The 17,097-nt window shown below is 45.6% G+C and overlaps 1 protein-coding gene and 1 long non-coding RNA gene across 4 annotated transcripts in view; one reads left to right on the top strand and one right to left on the bottom strand.

The window, feature by feature from the left end:
* Nucleotides 1-17,097, bottom strand: part of LOC106579432 (cadherin-23) — a 706,260-nt gene that overhangs the window by 322,067 nt on the left and 367,096 nt on the right. For all 3 annotated transcript variants that reach the window (XM_014159337.2, XM_014159338.2, XM_014159342.2), the window contains exons 14-16: nt 14,333-14,397; nt 13,941-14,178; nt 3,768-3,873 (exon numbers count right to left, since the gene is read on the bottom strand). In XM_014159337.2, the coding sequence (XP_014014812.2) occupies nt 3,768-3,873; nt 13,941-14,178; nt 14,333-14,397 (409 nt within the window). The remainder of the gene's footprint in view (nt 1-3,767; nt 3,874-13,940; nt 14,179-14,332; nt 14,398-17,097) is intronic.
* LOC106579436 (uncharacterized) overlaps nt 14,138-17,097 on the top strand; it is a 66,032-nt gene continuing 63,072 nt past the window's right edge. The window contains exon 1 of the long non-coding RNA XR_001322654.2: nt 14,138-14,278. This is a non-coding gene — a long non-coding RNA (uncharacterized lncRNA). The remainder of the gene's footprint in view (nt 14,279-17,097) is intronic.

Below are 17,097 nucleotides of genomic sequence, written 5' to 3'. Positions count from 1 at the left end.
ATTGCCTTACCTCCCTTATCTTACCTCATTTGCACTCACTGTATATAGACTTTTATTTTTATTTTTTGTACTGTATTATTGACTGTATGTTTGTTTATTCCATGTGTAACTCTGTGTTGTTGTATGTGTCGAACTGTTGTGCTTTATCTTGGTCAGGTCGCATTTGTAAATGAGAACTTGTTCTCAACTAGCCTACCTGGTTCAATAAAGGTGAAATAAAAATACATGTAAAATGGTAGCTTGGACTCATCATGAGAGGGATAGTAACGGTTTTTGTTTTACCATGTCATCAGAATCCTAATGTTAAAGCACATCAATACATATGGCTTGCTGGATGATACATTACACCCGAGGATGAGGATAAAGGTGGCTGGCATGGAGACTAGCATTCCATTGGCATTGGACAGAATGGATGGATGGTTCTTGCCCCAATCTCAGGGTGGTGTGAAATGATTAAATATGTATTTTCTCTCTTTCCTGTTCAAGTCCATATGTTTTCTAGGTGTTGTGGAACATTAGAAGGATCATTGTTCCAGAGGATGGATTGCTGGAAATGGACTAATTGACTTCAGAATGTTTTAGTATGTTTATAACTATAGAAGTGGATTCGCAGTAGTGACTAACATGTTCTGGGTTAGATGGAATGATTTATGTGCAAATTTATTTGTGGTACATATGGGGCCTGTGTTTGAGACAAAATGTTTGCATATGGGTGTTAGTTGCAGAGTCTGGCAGGACCGACATCAGTGTATTCTGTGAAGTCCCAAAAACCAAGGCATTAACGTTACAGGGAATTGGGAAAGCGGAATGGAATGTGACTGGATCGGAGATCTGTATGGCTCATAAATGAAAGAAGGGGTATAAGAGTCTCTGTGTATAGTGATATCAGGGGATAGCTCGTAGGAGGGGAAGGACAGCTAACTGTGCACAATATAGAGACTACTATGAAGTTCAATTGATCGTCACACATACCCAGGTCATGGTGGGAGTAGCAGAGATAGTGTTGTCATTTCAGACACTATTGTCAACTTTCAGTGAGGGGTTCGTCAAAGGTACCATGCCTGAAGGACGCTATAGTGATTAAGGCCACTGCAAGTGTATATCAGGTGGCCATGGAGGAAGAAGGAGATGGGGAGCGAAGTGAAAATGACATGGCTTGGAAACACCTCTTGGAAGCAGGGAAGACTGGGTGAAAGCATGAGGAGTTTTTTTAGGGTCTTCATTTTTGTGGAACCCAGCAGGCATAGAGTCAGGCGAAGAGAGAGTGGGAATCGTCATGTTATCAAACGTAGGTTTTTCATTGCATATATAATTATGCAAAGCTCAACGCATTATTAATACTTTTGTGTTGCTTTTTGCTTTTCAAGTCTTGTGCTATTACTGTCATATGAACCAGAAGGAGGAATTGGAGAAAGTCAAAAGCTCCAGCTGAAATGTCATCAGTTGTCCGATGAGAGAGAATTAAGAGTGTGCATAGTGTGATTATAGATCAGAGGCTATAAGTTTTGGAGGTGTAAATAGACAAATCAACTGTGAATGTCAATCATGTATTATTATTCTTTGTTTCATTAGGAGGGACTGTTTGGTTGTAATTTGAAATACTTGCTACACCAGAAGTTAATGTTTATATATAGAAGGAATGTATATGGTGTGGTCAATTAAGGGTGGATATGAGCCATGGGAAGGAGCCTAGCAACAAATATATAATGTTTAGAGAAAAAGAGGAGACTCCACCTAAAGGGAGTATAAATACTTGTGCTGGTGGGATAATGTATTCGTCTAATGCAGCTGTGTTACCCAGTGGGTGAATAAACTTGGTTTGCACTTTACTAGTCGTCTGTGAGTTTTTACTCCGTTTATTTAGAACCTAACAAACGTCACTCAGCTCCGTCATATCCTCACATGGTCTCCTATCATTGCTATGCGGATGACATTCAACTACTTTTCTCCTTCCCCCTTCTGACAACCAAGTGAAGACACACATCTCTGCGTGCCTGGCGGCCCACCACCTCATCCTTGACAAGATGGAGCTGCTCTTCCTCCCGGGGAAGGCCTGCCCACTCCAAGACCTCTCCATCATGTTTGACAACTCCAGTGTCCCCTTCCCTGCAAAGAACCTTGGTGTGACCCTGGACAAAAACCCTGTCGTTCGCTGTAAACATCAACACAGTGACTCGCCCCGGCAGGTTCATGCTCTACAACATCCGTAGAGTACGACCCTACCTCACACAGGAAGCGGCACATGTCCTAATCTGTCTGGACTACTGCAACTCACTGTTGGCTGAGCTCCCCGCTTGTGCTATCAAACTTATCCAGAACGTCACAAGCCACCTGGTGTTCAACATTCCCAAGTTCTTCCATGTCACTCCTCTCCCTCTGCACAATCTACTAGCTTCCAGTCAAAGCTTGCATCCACGACAAGACCACTGTACTTGCCTACGGAGCAACAACTCTACCTTCAGTCTATGCTCAAACCCTACACCCCAACCTGAGTACTCCGTTCTGCCACTTCTGGTCTCTTGGCTCTCCCAACCATACTAAGCCCAGGGAAAACTATTTTCTGTCCTTGCACCCCAATGATGGAACCAGCTTCCACCTGAAGCTAGGACAGCAGAGTCCCTGCCCATCTTCCGAAAACCTACCTCTTCAAATAGTATTTTAAATAAACCCACAGCTGATAGCTGCTTTATTGAAGAAAAATGTATTTACACTAACCACGTTTCCATCCACAGTTTTTATGTCATAAGGTCATACCGTATAAAAAAACAATCACCACAGCTGTGATGGAAACAGGAAGTTTTGTTACAATTTCATAAATCCTGACAGATAATTTGTTCGTTCGACATGGTGGGATCTTCTTTGTGTCTGTAAAATTCATTATGCATGAAATGCCAGTGGAAATGCCTTGATGCTCAAATATTGATATAATAACCATCATATTGAAGTAAACTTGGAGTCACGCAATGATATGGTGTGTGGTCCTACCACTACGACTTGGAAAGCAAGCAGTTTATTAGGCTACAGATGAAATAAGATGAACTTCACAGGGTGGTGAAAGTGCGCTTTGATCTTGATGCTCCTTTCCAATAAATATCGAGGGTCTTATTCTGCTGACATGATGATAGATTCTTGACTGCCGTTTGACAAATAAAAATATTCTCGCTCTAATCAACAATCATTTCATCATGTAGATTATACCCGCACAGCCTAGCCACACTGTATCTGCAAGCTGTTGGCTAGAGCGCATATGCCAAGACCAGACAGAGTAGGCACATTTGCTATTTAAGGCAACAGTTTTTGTGACAAAACTATTGTTAGAGTTAAAAATGCGATGGAAAACTATTGAACTTTAGATTTTTATTCGGTACATGAAAACTTAAATGAAAAAGTGCATTTTGTGTGCACTACATCATCACGCACTGATTTTTATCCACAAAAAGTCAATTAGGTGGAAATACATCACGGGTGGGAAAATGTGCATATTTTCTTTATGCGGATTCTAGAGTATTCACATTAAAATCTGTCCCAATTGGATGGAAGCCTAGATATGTGGTTGTCCCACCTAGACATCTTAGGATAAATGCACTAAGTGTAAGTCGCTCTGGACAATGACTAAAATGTAAATGTGCATTATGGTCGGGCAAAAATATAAATTGGTAAAGGTTTTGTTGAAGGTATTGAGATTACTCAAAACAAGTATAAATTCAATGTGTGCATGTGTCTGTGTGTTTATTTGCGGGTATGCGTGTGCCTGTGTGTGTGCTGACCTGCGTAGCCCTCCACCATGGTGATTCTGAAGTAACCACGGAACGCAGACACTGATGTGATGGTGTAGGTCAGGATGTTGTTAGGGGGAGAGTCCTCATCTGTCGCCTGAGAGAGAAAGATAGAGTGATTACAAGTTATTATTTTTATAATTTTGTTATTACAATGTATATAATTCAAGTGCAGTTGTAACATTGATGTGTTGGCAATATTTACTCAATGTTTGTCATGCCAATAAAGCAGTCTGTATTTTAATTTGACAGGGGGAAGAGAGAGGGGGGATAGAGGAAGAGGAGCAGTGGAGAGGAGAAGTGGGAGAGGGGGGTTGGAGAGGGAGGGAGAGAGAGAAAGAGTGTGTTATTTTGTGAGTGAGTGAGTGATAAAATGAATGAGACAGACAATGTTTGTAGGAGTTTGGATGCACAGATGGATGCACAGATGGTACAAGCCTGTGGATAAGACAGCAGGCTGTCAGTCAGTGTGTTATTGGGTAGATTAGAATTTAGGCCCATTATTAGCATACCAGTGTTAAAGATGCACTCTCAAACTTTGAACAATTTCAGCCAGTAGTTTTGAAAGTGGTGCTCACAAGCCAAAAGGGGTCCCTGTTTTTTGTGTACTACGTCATCAAATTGTATACTACGTCATCAACTTTTTGGGGTGCAATTCGCATGATATGTTACAGATCCAATCTGAACTATATGTAACGTATTTGTTGTCCTTAAGATCCTGGACTGCATATTTAATATTGAATGAACACCAGAGGAGCAGAACAGCAAACAGGGAACAGCCAGAAGTGTGAATGTCCCATTCCAATGTGTGTGTGTGTGTGTGTGTGTGTGTGTGTGTGTGTGTGTGTGTGTGTGTGTGTGTGTCGATCTCTCTCTCTCTGTGTCCCATTCTAGGTTAATCCAAACAACAATAACACCCAGAACTACACTTGGAATGAATAGAATATTAATCCTGAAGCATTGAGTCATTGGAGCTTCCTAGGGCATCAGTATGGTTTGGACATGTAAAACGCTGACTTGGGTACGTATGCAAAAATGTTTATGATAATGTAGAGATTTGACTGGTTAGTTCTCTGACTGAGAAAGCACTACTCTCATCTCTCTCAAATCAATCCTATCTCTATATCTCTTAATCTAACTTGCTCACCTTCGCACCTCTCTCTCGCTCTCTCTCTCGCTCTCTCTCTTGCGCACTCTCTCTCTTCAAATACTTTATGATAAGGCATAACCCTCCGACCAACTAAGAGGGGTGAAAGATAAAGAGAGGAAAGGAGAGGCGGAAGCAGGGAAACAGAGACTCTGGGAGGCAAAGAAAAGGCATTATTTGTACTGAGGAAGAGACAGGGTAGATGGGTGTGGGGCTGAAAGGGAGAAAAGCTTTTGTGTGCTTTGTGTCACAGTATCCCCTTCCCCATCATCTCTCTCACTCCTTTCCTTTTGGCTTCACAGTACCCCTTGTTCTCTCTCTCTCTTGCTCTCTCTCTCTCTCTTGCTCTCTCTCTTGCTCTCTCTTGCTCTCTCTTACTCTCTCTTGTGCCCTCTCTTGCGCTCTCTTGCTCTCTCTCTCTTGCGCTCTCTTGCTCTCTCTTGCTCTCTCTCTTGCGCTCTCACTCTCTCTCTCTCTTGCTCTCTCTATCGCGCTCTCTCGCTCTCTCTCTCTCTTGTGCTCTCTTGCTCTCTCACTCCTGTGCTCTCTCTCTTGCGATCTCTTGCGCTCTCTCGCTCTCTTGCTCTCTCTCGCTCTCTTGCTCTCTCTCTTGCGCTCTCTCTCTCTTGCGCTCTCTCTCTTGTGCTCTCTCTCTTGTGCTCTCTTGCTCTCTCTTGCTCTCTCTCTTGCGCTCTCACTCTCTCTCTCTCTTGCTCTCTCTATTGTGCTCTCTCGCTCTCTCTCTCTCTCTCTCTCTTGCGCTCTCTCTCTCTTGTGCTCTCTCTCTTGCGATCTCTTGCGCTCTCTTCCGCTCTCTCGCTCTCTTCCGCTCTCTCGCTCTCTTGCGCTCTCTCGCTCTCTTGCGCTCTCTCGCTCTCTTGCTCTCTCTCGCTCTCTTGCTCTCTCTCTTGCGCTCTCTCTCTTGCGCTCTCTCTCTTGTGCTCTCTTGCTCTCTCTTGCTCTCTCTCTTGCGCTCTCACTCTCTCTCTCTCTTGCTCTCTCTATTGTGCTCTCTCTCTCTCTCTCTCTTGCGCTCTCTCTCTCTTGTGCTCTCTCTCTTGCGATCTCTTGCGCTCTCTTCCGCTCTCTCGCTCTCTTGCGCTCTCTCGCTCTCTTGCGCTCTCTCGCTCTCTTGCTCTCTCTCTCCTGTGCTCTCTCTCTTGCGATCTCTTGCGCTCTCTCTCTCGCTCTCTCTCGCTCTCTTGCGCTCTCTCGCTCTCTCTTGCTCTCTCTCTCTTGCGCTCTCTCTCTTGCGCTCTCTCTCTTGCGCTCTCTTGCTCTCTCTTGCGCTCTCACTCTCTCTCTTGCTCTCTCTATTGTGCTCTCTCGCTCTCTCTCTCTTGCGCTCTCTCGCTCTCTTGCGCTCTCTCTCGCTCTCTTGCGCTCTCTCTCTCTTGCACTCTCTCGCGCTCTCTCGCTCTCTCGTGCTCTCTCGCTCTCTCTGCCTTGCACTCTCTCGCTCTCTCTGTCTTGCGCTCTCTCGTTCTCTCTGTCTTGCGCTCTCTCTCTCGCGCGGTCTCTCGCTCTCTCTCGCGCGCGCTCTCTCGCTCTCTCTCTTGCGCTCTCTCTCTCTCGTGCTCTCTCTCTCTTGCTCTCTCTCTCTCTTGATCTCTTGCGCTCTCTCTCTCTTGCGCTCTCTCTCTCTTGCGCTCTCTCTCTCTTTCGCGCTCTCTTGCGCTCTCTCTCTCTCTCGCGCTCTCGCGCTCTCTTGCGCTCTCTCTCTCTCGCGCTCTCTTGCACTCTCTCTCTCTTGCTCACTCTCTCTTGCGCTCTCTCTCGCTCTCTTGCTCACTCTCTCTTGCGCTCTCTCTCTCGCACTCTCTCTCTCGCGCTCTCTCTCTCTCGCGCTCTCTTGCACTCTCTCTCTCTTTCTCACTCTCTCTTGCGCTCTCTCTCTCGCACTCTCTCTCTCGCGCTCTCTCTCTCTCGCGCTCTCTTGCACTCTCTCTCTCTTGCTCACTCTCTCTTGCGCTCGCTCTCGCTCTCTCGCTCACTCTCTCTTGCGCTCTCTCTCTCGCACTCTCTCTCTCGCGCTCTCTCTCTCTCTCGCTCTCTCTCTCGCACTCTCTCTCTCGCGCTCTCTCTCTCTCTCTATCTCGCGCTCTCGCTCTCGCGCTGTCACTCTCTCTCGCCCTCTCTCTCTTGCCTTCTCTCTCTCGCCCTCTCTCTCTCGCCCTCTCTTTTGCGCTCTCTCTCTTGCGATCTCTTGCACTCTCTTCCGCTCTCTCGCTCTCTTGCGCTCTCTCGCTCTCTTGCTCTCTCTCTCCTGTGCTCTCTCTCTTGCGATCTCTTGCGCTCTCTCTCTCTCTTGCTCTCTCTCCTCTCTTGCGCTCTCTCGCTCTCTCTTGCTCTCTCTCTCTTGCGCTCTCTCTCTTGCGCTCTCTCTCTTGCGCTCTCTCTCTCTTGCGCTCTCTTGCGCTCTCACTCTCTCTCTCTTGCTCTCTCTATTGTGCTCTCGCTCTCTCTCTCTCTCTTGCGCTCTCTCTCTCTTGCGCTCTCTTCCGCTCTCTCGCTCTCTTGCGCTCTCTCGCTCTCTTGCGCTCTCTCTCTCTTGCGCTCTCTCTCTCTCTTGCACTCTCTCGCGCTCTCTCGCTCTCTCTCGTGCTCTCTCGCTCTCTCTGTCTTGCGCTCTCTCGTTCTCTCTGTCTTGCGCTCTCTCTCTCGCGCGGGGTCTCGCTCTCTCTCTCGCGCGGTCTCTCGCTCTCTCTCTCGCGCGCTCTCTCACTCTCTCTCGCGCGCTCTCTTGCGGTCTCTCTCTCGTGCTCTCTCTCTTGCGCTCACCCTCTTGCGCTCTCTCTCTCTCTCTTGCGCTCTCTCTCTCGCGCTCTCTCTCGCGCGCTCTCTTGCGCTCTCTCTCTCGCGCTCTCTCTCTCGCGCTCTCTCTCTCTTGCTCTCTCTCTCTTGCTCTCTCTCTCGCGCTCTCTCTCTCTCTTGCGCTCTCTCTCTCTTTCGCGCTCTCTTGCGCTCTCTCTCTCTTTCGCGCTCTCTTGCGCTCTCTCTCTCTCTCGCACTCTCTTGCGTTCTCTCTCTCTTTCGCGCTCTCTTGCGCTCTCTCTCTCTCGCGCTCTCTTGCACTCTATTCCTCTCTTGCTCACTCTCTCTTGCGCTCTCTCTCGCTCTCTCTTGCGCTCTCTCTCTCGCACTCTCTTGCGCTCTCTCTCTCGCGCTCTCTATCTCGCGCTCTCTCGCTCTCGCGCTGTCACTCTCTCTCGCCCTCTCTCTCTTGCCTTCTCTCTCTTGCCCTCTCTCTCTTGCCCTCCCTCTCTTGCCCTCTCTTTTGCACTCTCTCTCTTGCGCTCTCTCGCTCTCTCTCTCTTGCGCTCTCGCTCTCTCTCTCTTGCGCTCTCTCGCTCTCTCGCGCTCTCTCTCTTGCACTCTCTCTCTTGCTCCCTTGCGCTCTCTCGCTTGCTCACTCTCTCTTGCGCTCTCTCTCACTCTCTTGCGCTCTCTCTCTTGCGCTCTCTCGCTCTTTCTCACGCGCTCTCTCATGCGCTCTCTCTCTCTCTCGCACTCTCTTGCGCTCTCTCTTGCGCTCGCTCTCTCTTGCGCTCTCTCTTGCGCTCTCTCGCTCTCTCGTGCTCTCTCGCACTGTCACTCTCTCTCACGCTCTCTCGCTCTCTCGTGCTCTCTCGCGCTGTCACTCTCTCTCGCGCTCTCTCTCTCTCTTGCACTCTCTCTTGCGCTCTCACACTCTCTCTCTCTTGCGCTCTCTCTCTCTTGTGCTCTCTCTCTTGCCCTCTCTCTCTTGCCCTCTCTCTCTTGCGCTCTCTCTCTTGCGCTCTCTTGCACTCTCTCTTGCGCTCTCACACTCTCTCTCTCTTGCGCTCTCTCTCTCTCTTGCGCTCTCTCTCTTGCGCTCACCCTCTTGCGCTCTCTCTCTCTCTCTTGCGCTCTCTCTCTCGCTCTCTCTCTCTCTTGCGCTCTCTCTCTTGCGCTCTTTCTCTCTCTCTCTCGCTCTCTTGTGCTCTCTCGCTTTCTCTCTCTTGCGCTCTCTCGCTCTCTCTCTCTCTCTCTTGCACTCTCTCGCTCTCTCTCTTGCGCTCTCTCGCTCTCTCTCTTGCGCTCTCTCGCTCTCTCTCATGCTCTCTCTCTCTTGCGCTCTCTTGCGCTCTCTCTCTTGCACTCTCTCTTGTTCTCTCTTGCGCTCTCTCTCATTCTCTCGCGCTCTCTCTCTCGCGCTCTCTGTCTTGCTCTCTCTCTTGCGCTCTCTCTCTTGCTCTCTCTCTTGCGCTCTCTTGCGCTCTCTCTCTCTTGCGCTCTCTTGCACTCTCTCTCTCTTGCACTCTCTCTCTTGCTCTCTTGCACTCTCTCTCGTTCTCTCTCTCTTGCTCTCTCTCGTTCTCTCTTGCTCTCTCTCTTGCGCTCTCTCTCTCTTGCGCTCTCTCTCGCTCTCTCTCTCTTGCTCTCGCTCTCTTGCGCGCTCTCTCTCTCTTGCGCTCTCTGTCTCTCGCTCTCTCTCTCGCGCTCTCTCTCTCGCGCTCTCTCTCTCGCGCTCTCTCTCTCGCGCTCTCTTGCGCGCTCTCTCTCACACTCTCTTGTGCTCTCTCTCTCGCACTCTCTTGCCCTCTCTCTCTCGCGCTCTCTTGCCCTCTCTCTCTCGCGCTGTCTTGCGCTCTCTCTCTTTTTCAATTTTTCAATTCAATTCGCTTTATTGGCATGACGTAACAATATACATATTGCCAAAGCTTATTTTGGATATTTACAATATATATAAAAAAAGAGAATCTTTCTCTCTCTTGCTCTCTCGCTCTCTCTCGCTCTCTCGCACTCTCTCTCGCGCTCTCTTGCTCTCTCTCACTCTCTCTCTTGCTCTCTCTCGCTCTCTCTTGCGCTGTCTCTTTCTTGCTCTCTTGCTCTCTCTCTCTCTTGCTCTCTCTCTTGCTCTCTCTCTCTTGCTCTCTCTCTCGCGCTCTCTTGCTCTCTCTCGCGCTCTCTTGCTCTCTCTCGCGCTCTCTTGCTCTCTCTCGCGCTCTCTTGCTCTCTCTCGCTCTCTTGCGCTCTCTCGCTCTCTTGCGCTCTCTCCCTCTCTTGCGCTCTCTTGCTCTCTCTTGCGCTCTCTCGCGCTCTCTGTAGCGATCTCTCTCTTGCGCTCTCTCTAGCGCTCTCTCTCTCTCGCGCTCTCTCTAGCGCTCTCTCTCTCGCGCTCTCTCTAGCGCTCTCTCTCTCGCGCTCTCTCTGATCCAGGGTTTTCGGAGGCTTGGGGGTCTGGTCATTGGCAAATCCATAATCGCTGATACGCACACTTTACACTTGCTGGCTTCCTTATTTCTCTCAGGCATCATATTAATTGCCAGACTGTTTAAGGTTAGCTTCGTCTAATCAAATACAGCAAATAGACCGTTCAGTCCCTGCTCACACACACACTCCCGCACACACAAACACATACAAATAAATGCAAATAAAGCACGCGGGAGACCTTGAAACATGCTGAGCTGTACCAAGCCAAGTCCCAAATGCCAAACTACTCCCTATTTAGTGCAGTACTTTTAACCAAGGTCAAAAGTAGTGCACTAAATACGGAATAGGATGACCCAAAAGTAAAGCACTAAATGGGGAATAGGCTGAAAATGTACACTCGAAATTGAGCTCAGGTACATCCTGTTTCCATTGATCATCCATGAGATGTTTCTACAACTTAATTGGAGTCCACCTTTAGTAAATTCAAATGATTAGACATGATTTGGAAAGGCACACACCAGTCTATATTAGGTCCCACAGTTAAATTAAGAGTGTATGTCAGAGCAAAAACCAAGCCATGAGGTCTAAGGAATTGTCCATAGAGCTCCGAGACAGGATTGTGTCGAGGCACAACTCTGGGGAAGGTTACAAAATATGTCTGCAGCATTGAAGGTCCCTAAGAACACAGTGGCCTCCATCATTCTTAAATGAAAGAAGTTTGGCACCACCAAGCTGGCCGCCCGGCCAAACTGAGCAATCGGGGGAGAAGGGCTTTGGTCAGACGGAAGCCAATCCTTAGTAAAAGGCGCATGACAGCCTGCTGGAGTTTGCCAAAGGCACCTAAATGACTCTCAGACCATGAGAAACAAGATTCTCTGGTCTGATGAAACCAAGATCAAACTCTTTGGCCTGAATGTCAAGAGCCACGCCTGGAGGAAAACGGGAACAATCCCTACGGTGAAGCATGGTGGTGGCAGCATCATGCTGTGGGATGTTTTTCATCAGCAGGGACTGGGAGACTAGTCAGGATCAAGGCAAAGATGAACTGAGCAAAGTACAGAGAGATCCTTGATAAAAACCTGCTCCAGAGTGCTCAGGACCTTAGACTGGGGCGAAGGTTCACCTTCCAACAGGACAACGACCCTAAGCACATAGCCAAGACAACGCAGAAGTCTCTGAATGTCCTTGAATGGCCCAGCCATAGCCCGGACTTGAACCCGATCGCACATCTCTGGAGAGAACTGAAAATTGCTGTGCAGCATCGCTCCCCATCCAACCTGACAGAGCTTGAGGATCTGCAGAAAAGAATGGGAGAAACTCCCATACAGATGTGCCAAGCTTGCAGCGTCATACCCAAGAATACTCAATGCTGTAATCGCTGCCAAAGGTGCTTCAACAAAGTACTGAGTAAAGTGTCTGAATACTTCCAGTGGTTGCTCCTTCCTCTTCATTGCTCCAGACCAGGCAAGGGGGAGTTAGAGCACTGATTATGCTTTTGTCTCTAACTGACAATGAATGGGCGACATAAACCTAAATAGAAACTGATAATTGTACACAACTTCAGTATTACTTACTAAAACTGTTGTTACACTAAAGTTTTTATTATTTTATTTTGTTAGGATTATTTTGCTCTTACTGTAGTAGCGTAGCCCACTCCCGACCCATCACATTGTACAGTGCCTGAATGGTTCAACAGTGTAAAACACTGCATAGCAGTACAAGCTGTGTTGCTACAGATGCTGGTTCAATACCCGTGCTGGTCTCAACTGGGAGACCCATCAGATGACTGTAGGTTTTTGGTTTCTCCCCCTCTAAAAACAGAAATAAAGAATTTGAAATAACAAACTGGCTTTATTTACAAATTAGTAACAATGTCTCACCCCATGTTCAAGAAAGGCCTTTTTCCTCGCTCAATTTACGTGATTTGAAAACAAAATCATCTCCAAAATATTGTTATTTTTTAGACAAAGCGATTATTATTATTATTATTATTATTATTATTGTTAATTTAGAATTATATAAAAGCCCATTGGATATTCTCACAGATATGTTATTAACCCTGTTATTAGCAGGAGATTATATTGTTCATGGCTCCCGAGTGGCTCCCGAATGGGATTGCCTTGCAGTTCTCCAGCTGTATCCACTGAAAGCGCGTGAGGTTCAAGGCACGAGGGCAGGAGGCATGGGATGGGCCGCAGAGCCGCGCACAGAAGACGGACCTAGCCCATGGGGAAGGGAGGAGGAGGAAGGGAAAGGGGGGTGGTCCCCCACCCCACCACACTGGGTAGCACAGAGCAACAATTTAAGGGGCATTGCACTAATAATGGCGCTGACGAGGGGAACGCTCCCGCTGTTCTTAGTGCCAGTCTGCACGTTCAAACTAAAACAATGTAACTAATAGTGGCATCTTTATGCTTTCGTTAATAAAATAATGGTTAAAAATACTCTTTCAAAATGCCGATGTTTATTTAGTTATGGATCCATAACAAATTACTATGGAATAAGTTTGATTATATTTTTTTATTTAATTAGGCAAGTGAGTTAAGAAGAAATTCTTATTTACAATGACGGCCTAGGAACAGTGGGTTAACTGCCTTGTTCAGGGGCAGAACAACATATTTTTACCTTGTCAGCTCAGGGATTTGATCTAGCAACCTTTCGGTTACTGGCCCAACATTCTAACCACTTGGCTACCTGCCGCCCCATATCACTGAATTACAAAAATATCCTCCAATCCTCTATATGTAATTATTGACGGAGAGTCACGTCATATTTTTCAATATACTGTAGGTCTACCGTAGGCAACTTGAATCTCACTAGTGTTGAGTAATATGCTGTTAAAAGTGCTGTAGGTGTTATTTATTTAAAGAGCATATTGAAGTTAGAAGCAATAAGATTTGAAGCAATAGCCTACAACTATTTAACACCGTTTTGCACAGCTCTGAGACAAGCATGGGGTCTTGATAAATCAATGAGATTTTTATTTTGACTGAATCTCCGTTTGGGTATTGGTTAGACTACAATTATATAATTGGAATAGAAACACCATAATATTAATACAATTAATCAGCAAAATCTATTAATTGTCCCATCTACTATGTTCTTACAAAAAAGTTTTTGTTCAATTCTCTAGTACAGCCACTATTGAAGGCTATCAAATGTTCCTCAAAGATGCCCTCTGGTGGTCAAACTAGCACTATCTAGCATTAATGGTACCAGTGCTTAGCACTTAAATAATGTGCCATAGAATTCTGCGGCATCACGCAAGCTGTGCTGCAGTACGCTGCAACTTTTAAAGGACAAACTGTGATATTTCCGGATTTTATTTGTAATAAATTAACAAAAATGTCTGAACCTGTTTTTGCTTTGTCATTATGGGGAATTGTGTGTAGATTGATGATGGAAAAAAACAATTTAATCAATTTTAGAATAAGGCTGTAACATAACACAATTTAGATAAAGTTAAGGGGTCTGAATATTTTCTGAAGGCACAGTATGTGTGCATGCACACATGCGCACACACACACGCATGCACACACACATAGACAAACTCCACTTAAACTGTGTATCTGAAATCGAAGAGGGCAATCGTCTTGGGTAAAAATGAAGAGAAAAATTACATCAAAGCAAAAGTCAACTTGATATGGATCTCAGGGTGTATCCTTTGTGTCACAACATAGACCTCCCCCCTCCTCCTGCCCTGGTGTGTGTGTGTTTATGCTTGTGTCTATCTGTCTATCTATGTGTGTTTGTCCGTGTGTATGTGTCCATGTGTGTGTGTACTTGTGTCCATCTGTCTATGTGTGTCTGTGTGTTTTTATGTGTGTGTCTTCACCTACCCTGACTCGGGCCACCTGTTGCGCAGCCTGTTCGTTCTCTCTCAGTGAGCCCATGTAGGCCTCCTTCTGGAAAAGGGGTGTGTTGTCATTGACATCCAGAACGTTGACCCACAGCCTGCCCGTGGTCTCCTCCCCACCCCCGTCCCGGGCCAGCACGGTCAGAGTGAATCGACGCATCAGCTCATAGTCCAGATTGCCCCACAGATGCACCCAGCCTGTCTCAGTGTCCAATGAAAACCTGGGGGAGAGGCATGTGACAGGACAATAACAAACCCCAGCATTCAACAAATGAAACGTATTTAATTATAATACTTTTCAATCATCCCCTTTGATAAAAGGTAGGAGAGTTAATTTATATGTTATCTCAGTCTGTGTATTTAGCTGTGTCTTACTGGTCAGGCTCATCACTGAAGTAATACCGCACTGTCCCAAACGTGCCAAAGTCACCGTCTGTAGCCTGAGGAGAGGGAAGAAAGTGATATTATTCAACGTTTGTATGCATGTATGCAGATTGAAGAGAGAGGAGAAGGGAAAGGCACCAGCAGTCTTTGGGTGACAGTGACACACACAGGGACACATGACAGACCAAGGAACACATTTAAGCATAACACCCCACTGGATATTCAATGGATGGTCCTACAGTACACCCTCTAAAAACACTAAGGCTGAATCCCAAATGACACCCTATTTCCTATATAGTGTTGTGTGAATACGGTGCCATTTGACTGTGGCGTTGGTTTCCCTCAAAACAAGTAGAAGAACAAGAAATAAGGTGCAAATCAAATCACCACTCTGCAAGTAGTGTGTTTACACTTTCTGGTGAAGCAGTTGTGAATGCAATAAAATATACATAAAACATCAGAATAAAAAACAGCATGTTTTGGTATATAGCTGAGGGATGTGACCAAGAAATGTAACCTCTCTCCAATTCAGATTCACTGACAGTCCATGACATCCACATGCTAGTTTAAAGATATTTGGAAGCTATACATAGTTTCTTTACATTATTTTTGTTTGTAAATAATATTGTAATAAAATAACAATTTTGGCGATAGGGTAACACAGTTGTGCTATCTCATAAGGCATTTATAAATAATATTATTCAAGATTCAATTGGTATATTTAAGAATTGAAATGACCACTTTTAAGAACAGATTCCCAGGTCCCAGATAGCACCTATAAAGTGGAACTTACAGTGTTTTAACTACTTTGCAGATATTAAACAAACAGACAATCATAATATCAGTCAAAAATATAAAATTCCCAGTTCATGCTAAAAAAAACAAGATTAACCAACTTTAACTTTAAAAATAAGTTATATTTGACTCAAAATTCCATGACGTACAGTAAGGCATTGTTGGCAGAAAAGATGGATGCAGTTCAATGCGTGATTATTAATATAATTCACCAGTACATTTCTTAGTAGTCCAAAAAACATTGCTATCAGTTTGTAAATCACAGCTGGCCTGGTATATTGTTTGCTGCCTCCATCTATTCGGGATGCACTGTTTCAGTTTCAATGACTCAATATTTTGGACAAAAACGGAAGAATGTAACTGAGATTGGGAATGTCAATACAATCAAACTAGCAAAGTCAATGATCACAAGTCAGTCATAATGTGGCTAATTCGCTAGCGTATCTATTTATGTATAAATGTATTTAGCAAGCTAAAAACACAGAGCTTAAGCTGTTGGGAGGATGTCATGTCATTATTTGACCGCAGTCAAGTCATTGGAGAAGTGGGTGAGTGACAGACTTTTTTCCCCTCATATCGTTTATCGGTGGCTACAGCTAGAGATGCAGGTGTCATTTGTTTAGCTAGCAAGGGAGGTGAATCGCTTTACTAGCTAGCTATGCTGAACTTGAACGACTGTTATCAAGTTAGCATATCACTTGCGTTCGTAAATTCACTCCGGCTATCTACTTCCGATTTCAGAGGACTCTTGTCTGAGTGTGCCAGAGCGCAGAATAAGTGAAGAATTTACGAATGTGCAACACCCACTGAATATGACTGGTGTCAGTAAACGTCAGCAAAAAAGTTATTAAACTGTTGCCAGCGGCACAGTTAGTCACTAACACTAGATAACGTGTGAACAGCCTAACCATCTCTGCTAGGGTGAGTAAAATGCTCAGAGTTATGCGTTCTCTCATTTGTGTCAGAAAGTAGCAAGCCAACTTTAGCCAGTTAGCTTGGGTGCTTGACTGCCGTTTTGAGGAATGCTCGGATCAACCCTACTCCTCCGCCAGAGCGTCCAGTGTCAATGGTGCAGTGTGCGCTTACGAACAGACAATCTGATAACGCTCTGAATTTACGAACGACGCAGAGCGCACTGAAGGCAATTTACGAACGCACCCTTAGTTGTCAATCAAATGTATTTGGCGTCGATCAAATAAATGGGCGGGCAGGCAAGTTCCCATTCAGTTGCCAAAATGTGGGATGGGACAAGCATGCATTGGCAGGTAAACTGTAGGAAGAGCAGGCTACTATTCCTCCATTGTTTATCAGTGCAATTTTGAGGGCTAACTAGCTGAAAAAGTTTGAGAGGGTTTATCTAATGTTCCCTAGTTAGGTTTTGGCTCATTTCTCTCTGGCTAGCATTAGTTGTTGATCTTGTTGTTGTTGATGTGCATAACTGAGGGAGAGAGTCTACCTTCTCATGGTTGTTTGATCAATATATAGGACTGTAAAGTTCCCAAATGTAAAAGCCTCCCCTGGTATTTACATATTTGCAGAAATCCATTCAGGTGTATGTTGTGGCTTTTGGCGAATGCGTTCTAATGGCAAAGTTGTGCTGTTGCTACTGCCTGAAAACACAGTCCAGTTCGAAGTGAATTATGGCAGGCCCATGAGGCAAATGGCTTATTTGCATAAAGGCCTACTGTAGCTCTGATTGACTATGGGTCAACGGTCTGTGAAGACTCCTGTCCTGGATTTACTGCACTGTCTATTAATTGTTCAAACACATGGCCGCTTTCCCACTCTTTAATGCTATAGAATTTTCACAAATGCCTTACTCTATGTCATTCCCAAACATTCTATGAATTTATGAAAATGTGAAAATGACCATATCTAAGTGCTCACTTGTCAGAAGAAAAACAAATCTCATATTCTTCCTGGGGGTGTATATGAACATATTTGATGTCGCTAAAATGCTG

This window comes from Salmo salar, chromosome ssa19 (genome assembly GCF_905237065.1).
Source record: "Salmo salar chromosome ssa19, Ssal_v3.1, whole genome shotgun sequence".
Classification (NCBI taxonomy): Eukaryota; Metazoa; Chordata; class Actinopteri; order Salmoniformes; family Salmonidae; genus Salmo; species Salmo salar.
This window is presented reverse-complemented; position numbering and strand designations above follow the sequence as displayed.